This window comes from Eptatretus burgeri, chromosome 4, assembly GCF_056783735.1.
Source record: "Eptatretus burgeri isolate ZD-2024b chromosome 4, Ebu_testis_v1, whole genome shotgun sequence".
Lineage (NCBI taxonomy): Eukaryota > Metazoa > Chordata > Myxini > Myxiniformes > Myxinidae > Eptatretus > Eptatretus burgeri.
Genome location: NC_140964.1, coordinates 141,853,377 through 141,868,667, shown reverse-complemented (window position 1 = coordinate 141,868,667; position 15,291 = coordinate 141,853,377). Strand labels below are relative to the sequence as shown.

The window sequence follows — 15,291 nt, the reverse complement described above, 5'->3', positions numbered from 1 at the left end:
GTGATAAGCACCTTTATATATATATATATATAACAGAAGGAATGAAATCGTTCGATACAGCGTTGCAGGGGGCCGCAAAAGAACGATAGCATAAGAAGAACTGAGCTTTCAGCATTCGGCGATCGGCGCAAAATGCGATGGTGGGCGGAAATGACGTCTTTCGTTCGTTCGTACATGAGAGGGGCGCGTTTCTTGTTTTTTTTTCTGTCAAGCAATAAATTAAATGGTTTTCATATATATATATAACACATTAGTTTCACAAATTTCCATTGAAATACTCGGGTATTTCCGTCAATTGTTGCCATTTCCATCTCGGTTACGCATTGCCATCTACCGGACGGCCGTCATTGGCTGTCTTGAGGCACGTTGCGGGGGGGGGGGAGGGGGACGGAGACAACGGGGACGTTCCATGGTAGACACCGGGGACATTTCAAACTCGGTGCAATTGTATACAGCGCACGCACTGTAAAAATAAAGGAATTGATTACAATGACACAGAACAGTATTGACGCGGAGTGAGAGAGGGGGAGATGGAGAGGTAGATCGAGAGAGATGTTTCGGTACAGCACTGCGCATCTCAGCTCCCACCTGCACTACAGCAGCGCCTCCAAGTGCACAAGACACAATGGTGGAGGAAGACGAATTCCGACCCACACCAGGGGCGGGAATCGTGCATGAAAGTGACACCAGACCCACGTAAAACAAGGGTTTACTTACTGTACTGCAAAACGTTCATATAAAACTGTGAAACAAATTACATTCTGAAAAAGTAAAAGGTTTGGCTCATTTGTTTCGAAAAGGGAGTGCCAAAACGATCCAAAAAATTTCATTCAAAAAAAGTCGTGGGACGAGACAAAAATTAATTTCACAAGAGGATCATAAAGATAAAATAAATACATCTCAATAATAAAAAAATTATTAAAATGACTGCGCAAATACAATGGTCTTAACTTATCGTCAGTATCTGCAAGAATGGATGAATGGATGGAAATGGAGGTGGACGGACAGACAGACACGTGAGAAATGTAAAACGATGACCATTCAAGCTTTATACACGATCCGAGTAAACGTCACCGACATCACGATACTCTCGTAATGCAAAAAACATAATATTTCACAAACACGAGTGGGACACAAAACAGGGATTGGTAAAACGGAAGGATGGCGGCCATAAGAATGAAGACAAGTGGATGAGATTACCAGCTGGACAGCATGATTGTACATGTCTATGTACTTTTGCTCCAGTGGTATCTCTTCAATCTTGAACGCAACACCGGAAAAGCTCAGCTGACGAGCTATGTACATCCCTCTCAACTTCATATCCATCGCCACCACTTCCATCGCTCCTACACCTCTAAATGGATGGTTTTATAAAGGGTCAAAACAAGAGAGATGATCACAAGTAGAACCAAAACAACAACACGAAGATTAAAGTGGGAAGGAGGCATTTGGGAGATCAATTCTTTTCCTTTTTTTCTTTTTGATTGAAACAAAAAAATAAAACAAGTAAGGAGAAGATAAAAAAATAAATAATTTATTTTTTAAATATACAAAAATATACATCACAGGTTCTCACCGCCTCTCCACGGCCTGTATGAAATCCATGAACTCTTTAAAGGGGGTCCCTGGTCCCCAAATTCCTAACCGACTCATGTACGCCATGTTCCGAGGCTCCGAGGCACCTAAAAAAATGTTTTTTTTTTAATAAACAGACGAATCACATCATAACAATCCACCGACATACAATACTTTTGTATCAGAGTATCCATTCTTCCCAAAAGCCTCCCGATGGAAGCAGTCTCTTCAGTCAATCTAAAAATCGATCCACATCTGTTCGATCTCCTGGATAAAATGCTCAGTGACATGCTTCTTGGAAATGTTATGAAGGCAATCTGTGTTCTCCAGTGATCAACGGCTCCAATCTTTCAAAATAGTTGCAATTTTTTTGAAACACGTGTTCTCTGGCCAACATTTATTGGAGGTTTCACGTCTAAAACTCTGTCTCACCATCACCCACATCAAAGGCCCCTTTAATCACAAAACTTGTCACATGATCAACTGGATATCTTCCAACAAACTGAACTTCATTATAAATTTATGTACACACCCCCACACCACACCACCCTTCCTGACGCCAACCCTTCAGTCGCCTCTTACAACACGCAGGGATATTGCGTACATATTCCAACCGGGGCACACACCAGGATCAGTACACTGGTACTCATTTCACCAACCTCGGAGGGATGACAGGCTGAGTCGACCCCACCTGGTATCAATTCAACAGCGAAGCGGGATTCGAACTTGGGACCCGAGGATCCCAAGTCCACCACTCTTAATCATTAAAATTGATGCATAGGTGTGTTTTTTATCCTTGCCAGTGGTCTGGGGGTGGGGGAGGGGGAGGGGGTGTGCCACAAATTCTCGATGCAAATGTGTATCGTGCAGCACCACCTCCAGATTTTTCTTGGTATTACACATCTCCACCATTTACGGAACTGTACGGTATTCGTGTCACCACATTTTCTGGTGCAGTGAGGCATTTTGAATTGTACGCAGCAGATATGTTGTGCTTGATGCATATAACCCGGGTGTTTTTTGTTTTGTTTGCGTATACAGAGCTGTCAGTTGCCTATACACCGTCCAAATCAAGGTATGCGTCAGAATAACGTGCTGTGTGTTTGGAATAAGATCGCGCATAGGGCAGTAACTTTGCACGCACACAATTGTGCAGTATCAGCTGTTCTATAAATATCATCAAAAAAAAGTTCTATAAATATCATATAAAAGCCTGTCAAAAATGACAGGTTGGAGTTATTTTATTCAAAATATTCAGAGACTGCAAGATATGATGTTTCGTAACAAGAAGCGTTATTTTAAAACATGTACACGTGTGACCTGATTATCATTATCTTCTGGGATGTTTCATTTTGACGGTACAGTGTCGTTAGGGTTACATAGTCTTCATTAATTAGACATCGACGGATGAACACTCACGTTACTCTGCGTGTGTTACACATCATGTGCAGCGAATTTCACCTCCCTGTGCCTGGTATTTATTTTGGTTGTTTTTGAAGTTTCTGCACACCCACTGCCCTTGATGCCCGGTTGCAAATCACCGTCTACATTTCCAATAGGAGAGATGTAATTACTCCGATGAAAAATGTTTTTTCGAGTTTCTTTGTCCTGAAAAAAAGAAAATAGACTGAAGCCAACACAGTCGTGTTAAAAGATTGGCCTTTAAAAACCCTTCTTAAATCGTCAAGATGAAGGGAGATAGACAAATACACAAAGACACAATGTTTAATAAAGACAGATTCAAAGGATTGTTGTAAATTATGAGAATGTCACAACATCCTCCATTCAACTTTATTTAAATTGTAAACCTCCAAACATAGTTCCCTTACCTAAAGAAAGAACCTTAACCTGAAAGCAGTTGACTGGTTGCCCGACCACACGGATCGTCAGCTGGGCACCGTTCTTCCTCGAGGTTTCAATTCTTTCAGCCCAGCCCATGTTACTTTTTGCCTTTCGGCCCATGTTACAGACTCAAGGAGTCAGAAATAAACATACAAGTTCATTCAAACAACACGAGGATCGAACACACGGGCCTGAGGTTGATAGCCAGGACAGAGCAGACTGACTCTTCCCTCCCAGACTCGGAAAAAAGACAGGCAGGCAGGCAAGAAAGGCACACACGTACACACGCACGCACAAACACAAGCTAACTCCTGCAAACCCATTCTTTTAATATACAGCACTTTCATTCAGCAACCCCTTTTCCCATTCCCCTCGACCCCGTTGCACATTTCCCTCAACCCCTTCATCCACTCACACTCATATCCCTTCTCTCACGACCTTTCCTACCCCTTCACCGACTTCCCTCAACTCCTTCGTTATGCGGCTAACATGGTATATGATGGATATCACCAATCAGCAAATGCAGGCATACCTGTGGCACTGGCGTAAACTACCCTTGCTCGTGGCAAAAGATTCTGCAGCTCCAGTACAGCCAAGCCAGTTTTTGTTGCCTTGGAAGAGCCAACTGGGCAGAGGTTTTTGGCTTTGTGGCACTCATCAAAAAGTATCTGACAATGTCAAGAATAACGGAATAAACACATGGAAAGAAAACAGCACCTTATAAAAACCAAATGGTTTGGGGTAGTGGGGAAGGGTGTGGGGAAGTGGTAGAAACAGAGAAACATACATAGGGGTTAGTCCTGTTACACATCTCAAAACCAGAGACTCTTACATTCCCTTTGCCTTTCCCAAACGTATACCCTCTCCTCTGTACGAACACGCTAAAATAAACTACTCAAGTGACCAGAATTCCATGCTGACACTCCCACAACTTGTACAAAAGAAGACTTTCCATTTTCCCAAAAAACCTTACCTCTCCTGAGCAAAGGTATCCACTTTGGTAGTGTTTGTGGTGACTTCAGACAGGCTGAAGCTGACAACGAGTAACGTGGTGTCTTGAGCGGCGGCCTGTCTCCCACGGACTACTGCATGTGGTGATCGGTCCATGGTATGGCCGGGCTCGTGGGGACAGGTCTCTCCTTGAAGACATGTGGTACTACCGCTGTCTCAGAAGAGGGTGCCCTCCCTTCCCCATAATTTCTCCACGGTGCTTACGACTCACTGCGTGCGGCATGGCTCTCCCAAGGGAGATTGTTGGGGTCGCGATGGGCATTCCGCAAGCAACCTTAAACTCCTGAGCTGGGTTGGCCGAGCAGTACGTGGTTAACCGCTGGGTCGCTGCGTGCCTTGCACCGCCAGCCCAGCAATATCAGTGAGCACCATGCCCCGCACTCTTGCAGGCAGATGGTCTTGCCTGCCATGCCAGTTGGGCAGATCCGATGGAGTGGATCTTCTGGGCGTTTGGTCGGCTTTCGTCGCGGGGGACCACAAGTGAACCAGTATTGGGATGGGTCAGGGTCCCAAACTGCAACGGACGCCCACTCCGGTAGTCTGGAGCTTCAGTCGATCGCCTCTGAGCTGTGGTGGTCAACACTTGAAATGTGGTGGAGTGCGGATGAAGGGGGAGAGGGGAGAACAATGGGCCAGGACCCTTAAACCCTGGCAGGGGAGACGTCGAGGAGGCATTGACCCCTCCGCATGGCTCCACCTCAGAGTCTTGGATACACATTCTTCTGAAACACGGAGTCAGGATGCGATCTGCCGCATGGAGTAGCCTTCACGAGCTAAAACTCATCATATGCTCATCATGTGACATGTCATTTCCCAAGAGACATAGAATTCATCACACGACATGATGTCACCACCTGTACTTCATATTCCTTCTGCAGGTGTGGTGCTTCATGATTGCTTGCATGACAACCAATCACTGTGATATCACACTACGTGACTCATGGTCAGCTTCAGCCAGTCTGAAGTCACGACAACCACTACAAAAGTGGATACTGTAATCAACGCATGACAACTGTGGAGCATTTCATTTTTACACGTGACATGAGATTCCATCACGTTATTTGCATTTTGTACGCAGTTTCCTCTGTTTCCAATGATTATTTACAATGAGGTACACATATATCATCGTCGTCTCCCGTTTCAAACACCAAGGCCGGGTACAGGTGATGAGACGATTCTCTTCCACCACATTACATCATGCACCGCCCAAAATGCTTTATGGTAAACGCAATCGCATCGATCAAAGGGCACCGTCTCTCCAACGTTTGTGAGGTATACCAGTCATCCTACCATTCACTGTCATTAGCGGTAGTCTTGTGGGAACCACTATGACCATGTGTACAAACCATTGCAGTTATATTTTGTGTACGATGTGTTATTAACACTCTCCAGGCCAAACTATTTCCGGATTTCCTGGGAAAGCCACATCTGCAAGCTGGCCTCCAAAGCCAGTCGCCGACTGGGCATCCTACGCCATGCAAAGTCCTTCCTTGGCACACCTGAACTTCCAACCACTTATAAAGCTTTCATCTGCAGTCTGATGCAGTACTGCCCCCCCTCTGGAGTGGTGCTCCTGCAAGAATGGATGAATGGTGCTCCTGCAAGAATCACACAAAGCACAACCTCACGTGGTGGAAACCAAAGCTTTTAGGATCAATGGTATCTCCTGCGATGAAGCCGAGTCTTTGGGCCTCTCAACGGAGGCAGGTCGGTGGTCTGTCTCTCTCCGATCGTCTCCTCTTCGGCCTTACCCCCCCAACCCCCTCCCCCCCGCTCTGTCTGTGATCTGCCCCCCCCTTCCCCTTTATTTCCTCAGGACACTCAAGGTCCGCCAAAAACACCTTCCAGTGAATTACCAAAATCAAGAATCACTGCTCACCTTCACTCTGGAGACAACTTGGTTAATTACTTTGTTGTTGAGACAGAGACAGACATGTGAGGGGTGTACCCAGGAACAGGAAAAGGGCACAAGTTCAGAATGATTCCAAGAAAAGGATACAACGCCATCAAAGTCATCTCCACACCAATGGAGAAGCTGTTTCATTCTTGTACGGTATTTTCCACCCGACTGACTTTCACCAATCAGAGAGGAATACGTGGCAAACACAACTCCTTTCTTCACTGCTCCGTTCTCTCGTGACGTTATCTTGCCATACTTGAACTAAAGGAAAGTTCAACATGATCAGGAAATATATAAAATTTCTTACAAAAGTCACAGTATTGAGTATACCCCCATCCCAGCACCCACCTTGTTCAAGGAGTGCACACTGATGTTCTTGGCTCCGATATCCCGAAGGTCCCGCTCTGCATCATATTTGAGGTCATTGGAGACACTGAACCTAGTGGATGCAGGAAGAATAGACTGGCATTTAAACATCCATTCACAGCATTGTATTGGGAGAATTCAACACAAAACAGTCTGTGCTTAAACAAACCAGTGCAAAAAGTACACTCAAATTATGTTTACAGAGGTTTGCTAACTGTCGTGAGAAGAAAGGTGAAGCGACGTTGACGTGACCCCTTTTGAATGGGAAGAGCGCACGCTCGTGGAAGAACTCGCACGACTCATTTGATTTTAGTTTGGGGCTGGAATCATCATAGCACGGACGATGGGGTGTGAGGAATTGGAAATGCAGAATTGAAATTTTGACCTGGGAGGGGTGAAAGGACGGGTAGAGAAGGTAGCCGTGTGGACCTGTTGGTTGAAAATGGACAATGGTGGCAAATCCGTTCTCTTTGACTGTTACATTCATGTGGAGAAGGGTGACGGAGGTACCTGAAATCTCCCATGTGAAAATGAGGGCAGGGTGGAAGAAATTGCCAAAGTCGACAAACCGCTCAAGAACCTCTCTGGTACACGACGTGACACCGACGCAGTCTATGTAGCAGCCTAAGAATGGGTGCAACCCTCAAACTGGTTTAAAATTTCTCAATGAAATCGACGAAAATGCTTGCATAGCCGGGATCCATTTCGGTGCCCATGGTTCCACCTTTCGTTCGTCTGTGCAACTCGCCAACAAGCGAGGGTCGGTTGAGAGGGAGAACCAGTTTGGCAAGGTGGAGAAGAGCTTTTGTACTTTGTTCCTTGTTGGGAATCAGAAGTGTTTGAGTCTGAAGTCTTATCATTGGGTATGATGGTGAACAGGGATTTGATGTCCATGGAGAATACAAATTGTTATTGGAGGGAAGCCTTCCTGTTCAGAAATTGTGTGTGTGTGTGTGTGTGTGTGTGTGTGTGTGTGTGTGTGTGTGTGTGTGTGTGTGTGTGTGTGTGTGTGTGTGTGTGTGTGTGTGTGTGTGTGTGTGTGTGTGTGTGTGTGTGTGTGTGTGTGTGTCCTTGATGAAAGAGTAGAGACTGCATGAGAGTAGCCACCTTCTTATCAAAATAACTGGAGATCATTTAGGTGAGGCAAGTGGAGATGTTCAGGCGACCTGGGTTGTTGTCCTTGTGGATCTTTGGTTTAAAAAAGGAAATGTGTCATGTGCTTGGAGTGGTGGTGAGGTTGAAAGAAGTTTCTGGGAATTCCTGTTTGAAAATGAAATATTTGATGGTAGTCAATGGGCTGGGGTGGTTTCTGTGTGACTTTTATGTGCCCTAAGTTTCTCTTCATATTATTGAAGTGGACCATGTGGGACATCAAAAATGTGAGGGTGGACATCTGGGAGCCTGGTCGGATTTGAGAAAATGACGTCACAATATCAAGCTTTTGCGTTCACGAGGCGACCAAAAATTTGGGGTAGGGGAAACTAAAATGCTGATAACGCCACAACCATACATGATATAACTGCAAACTACCATTGAAAATATTTGTTTTTATTCACTCGACATGTGACAATATGTAATTATCTGATTATGTTGCAAATTTGCTGTCCAGAGGTCAAAAGGTCATGGAAATCGGGGGTTGCTTAAAATCTGACCCACCGGAAGAAAAATGTGAGTTACAGGCTGCCTGTACTACTTGAGAATGTTTGCTGGCTGTCAGAGGTTGCCGAGACATATCTCTATCACATGATATGCATTATATAAGAATTAACCCTTTTGTAACGTAAACATCAACTTTGATAAATGGTGCTATTTCAGAAAAGCTGATTTTCCTTTGCAGTGGAAGACACATGCCACAAAATAAAGTAATCGAACATTTTCATCAGTATGAATATGATCTATCACCAACTACTTATTTCTTTAAGCCGAAATATCACTTATTTTAGTGATAAAATTTCTTACAATATTCCCATGTCGTTAACCCACTAAGTCCTAAAACAACCACCTGTAGAGGGGGGGACATCCTTAGTCCATTCAGCAAAAATAAACTGCTGAATTTGCTCAGTTTTAGTAATAGTCCAGGTTTTTATATCCAAATGAAGGTATACTGCTGACTGTAGTCACTTTTCCAAATCATACCAATTTGATAATGGGAGAAGGAATACATGTAGATGCCAGGAGTACATTTCCACGCAGCTGTAAGTGTCACATATGAGTTCTGTTCGGTTTTAGATAGAATCAGCTGGATTTTTACAGCAAACATTCTCGTCTCCCATACCTTGGCACTTTCAGAACTGGCAACAAGGCAGGTCACTCTTTCGACATGCACATCTCTCTGTCGCACATTTCAAGCAAGTACAGTGCACAGCATATTCCTCGGGAATGGGTCTGATGGCCTTATCTGGATGGAGAAGTTCATCTTCCTCTTCAAATCCGTATAGGAGAGGATTCAACTCAGTCGTATTTGCAGAGAGAATTGATGTCATCACATATGTAGCATAATATGCCCTTAGAATATGGGCCTTTATGGCATGGCTTGCAGGTGGCAACTTCTCGAGTGGGGTTTTGCTGTGGTGATAATTATGATCCCTGAGTTCATCCATTGTTGTGCAGGTAGTTCCATTCTTTAGGACTTTCACGAGATATGATTCTGCTCTCTCAACTACATCGTCAGAAGGTCCATTTTGGCTACAACCAAATCCTTGAAGGTAGTCTACTGGGTTTGCTTTAAGGGCCGCTTGCTTTGTGCCAATCTTGCTGGTGTAATCACACCCAGTGAGCGTATGCACGGCGGGAAGGACTTTGCATAGGTCAGGCCCTTTATCTGACACAAGATAATGCATTGGAATATATTTGGTAGAGTTTCCACTGCCAGCTTTCAACCACAGTTCATAAAGGCCCTTTTCATGCAGTACATCCCAGTAAAAGAGCATCAGCACAAATACATCAGTGTCTGGGGATAACACCACGAGTCGTTGTATTCCGTGCTCCACAGCATGTAAGGCGTGGGGTATAATTCGTGTATCTGCTTCCTCTACATCAATGCAGAGTTCTGGAATGTCCCTGCAATAGCCATCACAACAGGAAAGACATGCGAGTTGCCGCGCATTTAAAAAAAAAAAAAGTTGAGCAAAGCAAGCTTCGGTTCGGGTAAACAGGATTCCCTGGGCAAGGGGTGGAAGACCCCCCTGCCAGGGCACAGAAGACAGCTAGTTAGGGGGAAGGGTTAGTGATAGCTCGACCGGCTTCATGGGGCAGGGGTAAGTCCTCATGGGGCCCGTGGAATGGATTAGTTGGAGGGATTTTAGTTGAGATTTAGGTTGGAAAAATGGGATATTTGAAGACAGTGACAGATTTTGGATGTGTAGAGGGGACGTAGCTTAGCTACGTAGGTTAAATGGAACGTGCTGTAGTTTAAGGGACGACGTGGGAGCACGAGGTAGTTAGGGGATGTAGTGTTTAGGATGGCAGAATTCAGCGATGACGAGTGTTGAAGAATTGTATGGAGACATGTTGAGTGAGTGAGGCCAGCGGGCCTGAGTGTATGGAGTGATTGTGGAATGCATGGTGCGATGAGTGATTGGGGGGAGGAGTGATTCCCACCCAAGGGACCCCGGGGTCAGTGTAATGTGAGTTAGTGCGTTAGCGAAATTGGAAAAATGGAGGTCGTTTTGTTGTTGGTGGGAAAGTAGGCTCGATACCCATTTGGAGGGGTGCAGGAGCCCTGTTGACGGGCTGAGAGCATGGCTGCGAAAGGTGAGTATCGCTGAGTGGGTACCCCGGGCACCGGGCTAGTCGGCCACGGTAGGCCAAGGGCCCATGGGGGGCCGGGATAGTGCAGTGGGCACGGGTGACCCTCGGAAAGGGGCCCGGGGTGCCAGCCTGCCACGTGAGCTTTGAGGGGGAGTTGCCAGGGAGGGCACTCCCCGGTGTTTAGGGAGCTGGTAGGCTCGGAGGCAGTGTAGTGCCCGGGGGTGCCATTGTTGGGGAATCGGCAGAGGGTAGTTCCTGCCAAGGGAGCCACGCGTCCCAGCCATGAAACCGTGTGAGGGCACGGGAGGAAAATTGGAGGGCGAGGCCCGAAATTGTGAGGACACCAACACAGGCGACGGGAATCTGGGTTGTTAGAACAAATAGTTTAAGCGAGAGGCGCTTGTTGAAAGCCCCAGGGTAGTTTAAAGGTTAATGGATTTGGGTAGATTAGGAAGTGTACCCCTCCGCACCATCCATCCCTTCGCTCTCGTTGTGGGCCGCTGGAGCCACTTTGGGTTTAGATCGCTGAAGTCTGAGGAGGCCATTCTGAGGCTTGAATTGGCCCTCGACACAGGACGCAAGCTCTCCCTTATTCCCCTCCAGGAAGGGAACGTAGGGGTTGGGAGAAGGCTCGGTGACATGATAGGTTAGCCGAACAAGGACTGTAAAGTGGGTGAGGAGACGGAATTATAGAGGGAAGTAAAAATAAAAAAATAAAATAAAATAAAACAAAATAAATTGGGGCTAAATTGGGTTTTGACAAATTAAGGGAGTGGGTATGGACGAAGCAGACAGGCAAAGGCAATAGGTTGGGAAGGAGACGGCTTGGTAGGTCCGAGCCTGCCTTCTGAGTGGCCAGCACCACCGCACTCCCTCCACCAAAAGGCAAAGGCTGGCCAACTTCATCGGCTGGCTGTGTTACTGCAAGGCCTGTGCCGGCCGGATCGTCTGCTGGTGTTTTGCTTCAATGCCTGTGCCGGTCGATCATCTGCAGGCTGTTTGCTACAGCTGCCTTGTCATGCCATGCCTTGCCTGTTCACCTTTGCCATGCCATGCCGACTGCCCACATTCATTTTGCCCCGTTATGTTCTGCATTTCCCTGCCCCTTGTTCATTGCCATGTGTGCCAGGATCGTTGCGCAATTTGCGAGGACTGCCCTGTTGGCACCTACAACACAGGCCTGCAGTGGCGGGCCGTGCACCGTGTTGTATCCATCCATCCATCCGTTGTGTTTATGACGTGTGCTGCTTGAGCCAGCACCGAGACTGCGTTGCGCAGCTCATGTGTCGTTGTGTTCACTGCGTCCATTTTAAAAGGGGGGAGGTCCTGGACTGCGTATGAGCAGCCGGCCACATTCCCTGTCACCTGCATTGCATGAGCCAGAGACTGCGTGCAAGCAGCCTGGCTCCCTGCTAACTTTTTCTCTTTGCAGAGTCCATCGATCCTGGGCCATGGAATAGTGTAAATTATTAGGTTATGGGTAAGTTGTGTATTGCATATGAGTGCGCCCCCGGCATGTATGTCAAAGCGCCAGCATTTTATTTAAGTCATCTGTATGAGTGGGTTTGTTTAGTTAGTTACTCAGCCCGTAGGTTATTTATTTTGGGGACACGAATACCATGAATGTCGCACTCGGGGATCCGAAGGTAAAATGTACGAGGGGAGAATACACTTGATGGCACACGAAAATTCGGCCACTCGGGACGAGTCTGTAAAAAGGGGAGGGGGTAGTGTTACGGCTGTGGAAATTCACAGACCACCATAAAGGACCTTAGATCAGTTATGACGATAAGTATATGTGTAGTTAGATTTCCCCACCGTTGTTTCGAGGGATTTCCGTGTTCACAGGGCTGCGATCCTTTGAGATAGCCGTTTTTCTTTTGGTGTCGTTATTTTGGACCAATCATCCCCCAACAACCAAATCGCCACCACCAACACCCTTCCCAAACCACCACAGCAAACTCCCACCACCTTCGCCTTTCTACCGAATGTCGTGCCATGGGTTGTGAATGGGATCCTTTCGAAGAAGAAAACGGATCAGGAATCATTCACGCCCACTTTTCATCCATCCAATGGCTGAGCATCAGGTGGTGTAGCCCTGCCTCCAAACACGCTGTGATCCACAAATTTACATATGCACTCCTCCCCCGGCCTATATAAGCGCGAGCAGAACGCAGCTCGAGGCAGTGTCGGCAGTGGCAGAGTCGGCAGTGGCAGTGGCAGAGTGGCAGTGGCAGAGTGGCAGTGTCGGCAGTGGCAGTGTCGGTGGGGCAGAGTGGGGAGACGGAGCTCGAAGCAGACGGGGAAAGTAGGTCATGTGGAGGTGGGTGGGTTCGTTCAGTTTCGTTGTGCAGATCACCAATATAAACGAAATTCACCCTGTACATTCATGAGAACACACCATTGAAATTCCTACTTGTTTCCAGATGCACAAGTTGACACACCGACAGTTATTACCATTTGAAATTACCGCCGTGAAGTGGGCGTGGCATGCTTGTAATCGTGGAGGAAACACCAGGAAACAACTAATCAAGATGGCGGCGCCCATGGTTGTCGTGTGATTGAGTGATTTTTGGTCTTTCAACAACCAAATATGCGTTGTTTCATACACTTGGGCGGGGAGAATGATGAGAAAGTGGCGCAATTCACAGATAAGCGCTGGCGTAAGGTATGCGAGTGTGCGAAGGCTTGGTGCGATGCCACAGATAGTGAAACTATCAACAAATGCCGTTTGCTGGCTGATCAAATTATGAAACTGCTGCCAATGACTGATCCTCCTGCGGATGCCGGCTGTCACCGGTTCTGCTATGTGTCATTTTGTAACAATGATCATATAAAACGTGCTGAAGCCAGGAAAAGGAAATCAGAAGCCAGCATTACTGCAGTTTCTGCTAGAGCCAGTGAGGTGGTGGGCGGACTAGAAGAAGAGGGGCGCTCACACCACAAAATACGTAGAAAATCCCTCAGAACCTGTGTAGAAAGGGTGGCTGGCAAATCAGCTGGTGTACTGCCAAGAATTTGTATCATATGCCAGAAAAAAGACAAATTCATCCGTGTCAAAGGAAAATCAAAACGTGATTAGTTGTCCCTGGCAGAAACACAGGATGGAGGAAAGCTGAGGGAAACTGCTGAGCAGAGGAGAGATGAAAGTGATGTGAGAATAATGACAACTATAAAGGATAAAGACTGTGTGGCGCTGGAAGTTTGTTATCACCGTAAATGTTATTACGAGTATGAGAATGACACATACCACAGACAGAGTCAAAGTAAACTCCAAACTCAGAAAGTGAACTATGACAACATTTGACATTTTCTGTGATAAAGTAATCCAGGTAAGACTCATTGATGGAAAGCAATCTATACATATGAATAAGTTGTGTGAGATGTTCAATGACCGACTCAGAGTATGCGAAGGTCAGGATAAGGCCAACTACCAGGCAACAAGACTGAAGAAAAGACTGCAGGAACGGTACCCAGACATGATTTTCTATCGTCCACCAAAAATGTCTGAGAGTGAAGTGGTGTACATGAAGGACATTGATATTGGTTCCATTGCTCAGGCTGCTGTTGTAGACAGTAGCTCTACAACAGAAACAGAGTCAACTACAGAGGATGAAGCCAGCCAGGGTCCACAAGCAGGATGACTCAGACCTCAATTTACATGTTCTATACTCGGGAGCACTCATGGTGAGGGATGACCTGGACAAACACCAAAGTGTGGACATTACATGGCCCGACTTGGAAATGGTGGAGCCAGGACTAGAGCTTATACGGGCAACTCGTACTTCGAACTGGCCAAAACACCTTGCGATCACGAGAGCGTCAATGCCCTGGTACTTTGCGTACGATCACCTAAACTATGCAAGGTACTTACCCGTTTACTGGCTGGAAATGGCCAGGCGAGAGCACTCCCACCCAGACACCTATCAAGCGTTCATGGACGGCAAATGGACTGCCCAACGGCATACTCGTTATGGATTTCGTAGTGTTGCGTGTGATCAGATCATAGAGCAGACTTTAAATAGGGACAGCAAGACCAGTGGAGGCATCATTGGTTACACTCAGAAAAGCACAGCTGTGAAGAAGTGGATCCTGTCCCAACCAGCACTTGCGGAAATCGCAAGGAAATGCGAGTCCATCGCGGGTATCCATGACGAGCCCCGAACGAGAAAGGATTTGGATGTGTCGAGCTCGAAGAAGAACGAAGCAGTGGTGGTACAAGTGATGGACACAGTACTTCAAATGATTAACCCTTTCTCCGGCGCTCACCTTGAACTCGTCAATATTAGTTCAGGTGTCATCACACCGCCAGCCACTTCCACGGACTTGATGAACGCGTATGTCAAGGGACAGAATGCTTTCGTGCAATTCATGCGTGATCGGCTTCTCTCGGGTGAGGTCACATTCTTCAGTCCGATTTCGAAGGCCAAATTGGCAACTTTCTCGAAGGCGCGAGGCAAGTCGGCGACTCCCCACCAGCAGACGCCGAAGGTTGAAATTGCGAATGAACATCGTCTTTTCACACGACTGCTGTTGATTGGAGAGAAAAGCAATGTAACACTCCACGATCTGCTCACGTACCCACTGGTGAACATATCTTTCCCGCTGACATCTGGTGATGGTTCGATTGCAAAGACGGACAAAGCCAAACTCCGCAACCATATACTGAAACTGTGGCCGGATTGCCGTGTGGACGCTTGGCCTATCCAAGGTGCAACGATTGTGGATGGAATGGCCATTATTCAGGCGATAAAGGCTGGTTCACTGCCTCACACTTTTGGCAAACTGGAAGAGATGGTGCTGAACATCGTAGTGGCCAAAGCACGACATAACCAATCTTCGAGACT

The 15,291-nt window shown here is 46.7% G+C and overlaps 1 protein-coding gene across 5 annotated transcripts in view; it reads right to left on the bottom strand.

Annotated features, from left to right (window-relative positions):
* The window catches only part of SBNO1 (strawberry notch homolog 1), a 141,310-nt gene that overhangs the window by 57,318 nt on the left and 68,701 nt on the right, over positions 1-15,291 (bottom strand). For all 5 annotated transcript variants that reach the window (XM_085880216.1, XM_085880214.1, XM_085880212.1 and 2 more), the window contains 5 exons: positions 6,677-6,767; positions 6,428-6,589; positions 3,950-4,085; positions 1,577-1,682; positions 1,201-1,354 (listed from right to left, as the gene is read on the bottom strand). In XM_085880216.1, coding sequence (XP_085736342.1) covers positions 1,201-1,354; positions 1,577-1,682; positions 3,950-4,085; positions 6,428-6,589; positions 6,677-6,767 — 649 coding nt within the window. The remainder of the gene's footprint in view (positions 1-1,200; positions 1,355-1,576; positions 1,683-3,949; positions 4,086-6,427; positions 6,590-6,676; positions 6,768-15,291) is intronic.